This window comes from Echinops telfairi, unplaced genomic scaffold (assembly GCF_000313985.2).
Source record: "Echinops telfairi isolate 266 unplaced genomic scaffold, ASM31398v2 ScPeMD7_1;HRSCAF=3_0, whole genome shotgun sequence".
NCBI classification, from domain to species: domain Eukaryota; kingdom Metazoa; phylum Chordata; class Mammalia; order Afrosoricida; family Tenrecidae; genus Echinops; species Echinops telfairi.
The window spans coordinates 85,415,860-85,417,040 of record NW_022103896.1 but is presented as its reverse complement, the minus strand read 5'-3'; the positions used below and the strand labels follow the sequence as shown (position 1 = coordinate 85,417,040).

The 1,181-nt window shown below is 33.3% G+C and overlaps 1 protein-coding gene across 1 annotated transcript; it reads left to right on the top strand.

The window, feature by feature from the left end:
• The first annotated feature begins 280 nt into the window (after positions 1–280).
• On the top strand, positions 281–739 carry LOC101643984 (nuclear nucleic acid-binding protein C1D-like). Its single transcript, XM_045292963.1, is given in 1 exon segment — positions 281–739. A coding segment is annotated over 1 exon segment (459 nt).
• The last annotated feature ends 442 nt before the right edge of the window (positions 740–1,181 follow it).

The following is a 1,181-nucleotide window of genomic DNA, read 5'->3' as shown; positions in this document are numbered from 1 at the left end:
TCCTTGGTAATATTAATACTTCTGATTCGAGAGCCCTTTCCAAACAACTCAGTAGGTTGACAATTCACTTCAAGTCCCTTCAATGATACCAACACACATCCTTGTGTAATATAATTTGTAGGAAAATTTAAGGAATGTCAACGCAGAGATTAACACCCAAGTTGAATTTGCTTCCATAATAATTGACTTTGGGTGTTTAAATTTAATCTGTACTTATGGGGCATTAACTTATAAATATGAGGATTCTGAGATGGCAGCTAAGGCTAATAAGTTGCTCATAATGGCAGCAAGTGAAGACATCAGTGAAGACTGCTCAATGGAAATCCATGACTATTTATTGAAATTCGAGAATTCCATTAGTGCCAATTTGGAGAAGCTGATGTCTGTTTCTTGAAATGAGTTGCTGTAGAAGTTGGCCCCCCTTGAAAAAGCAACAGTGGGTTTACTTTCTGTCTACACATTAAACTCAAGGGCTTATTTGACAACTAAGGGAGTGAAGCCCAACAAATATGCAGTAAAGCAGAAGTTGGAACAAATTAAAGAGTACATGAACAGAGTCAAGGAAATAAAATACAAGACGAAGGCCAGCAAGCTGGGCAAAAGCATTGCCGTGAGATTTGTCAAAAACACCCTCTGGGAACCCAAACCTAAAAATACCTCAAAAGTTGCCAGTGAAGGAAAAAGTGAAAACAAACATTTCAGGTTTGATGTATGCATATTCAAAAAGTACATAGTTTAAAAAATGTTTTCCTCAAGATGTATTTTTGAATTCATATAGTCCTGTATAACCTCCTATATCTAATTAGCATACATACCTACTTATACATTTATTCAAATATTGTTTATTACTATTGTTACAAATTATATATGTTATGATATTTACTATAAAAACTAAAATGAAACTCACTTCCATTGTGTCAAATCCTACTCATAATGACAGTATAGAAGAGAGTAGAATTGCCTCTTGAATTCATCTATAAAGACTATACTTTGTGAAATACTTTTTGTTTGTTTCAGATAGGTTTTTATTTTTATTGATTTTCCTACAGAGAGTTAGGTGTTTTTTAACATTGTCATATATATACTATGCTTTAGCATCTTTGACCAGGGTCTTCCATCCTTTATAGGCTCATCTTTCTAATACCATTTTATAACTCTGAGATTTAAGTAAAATGTTCTTG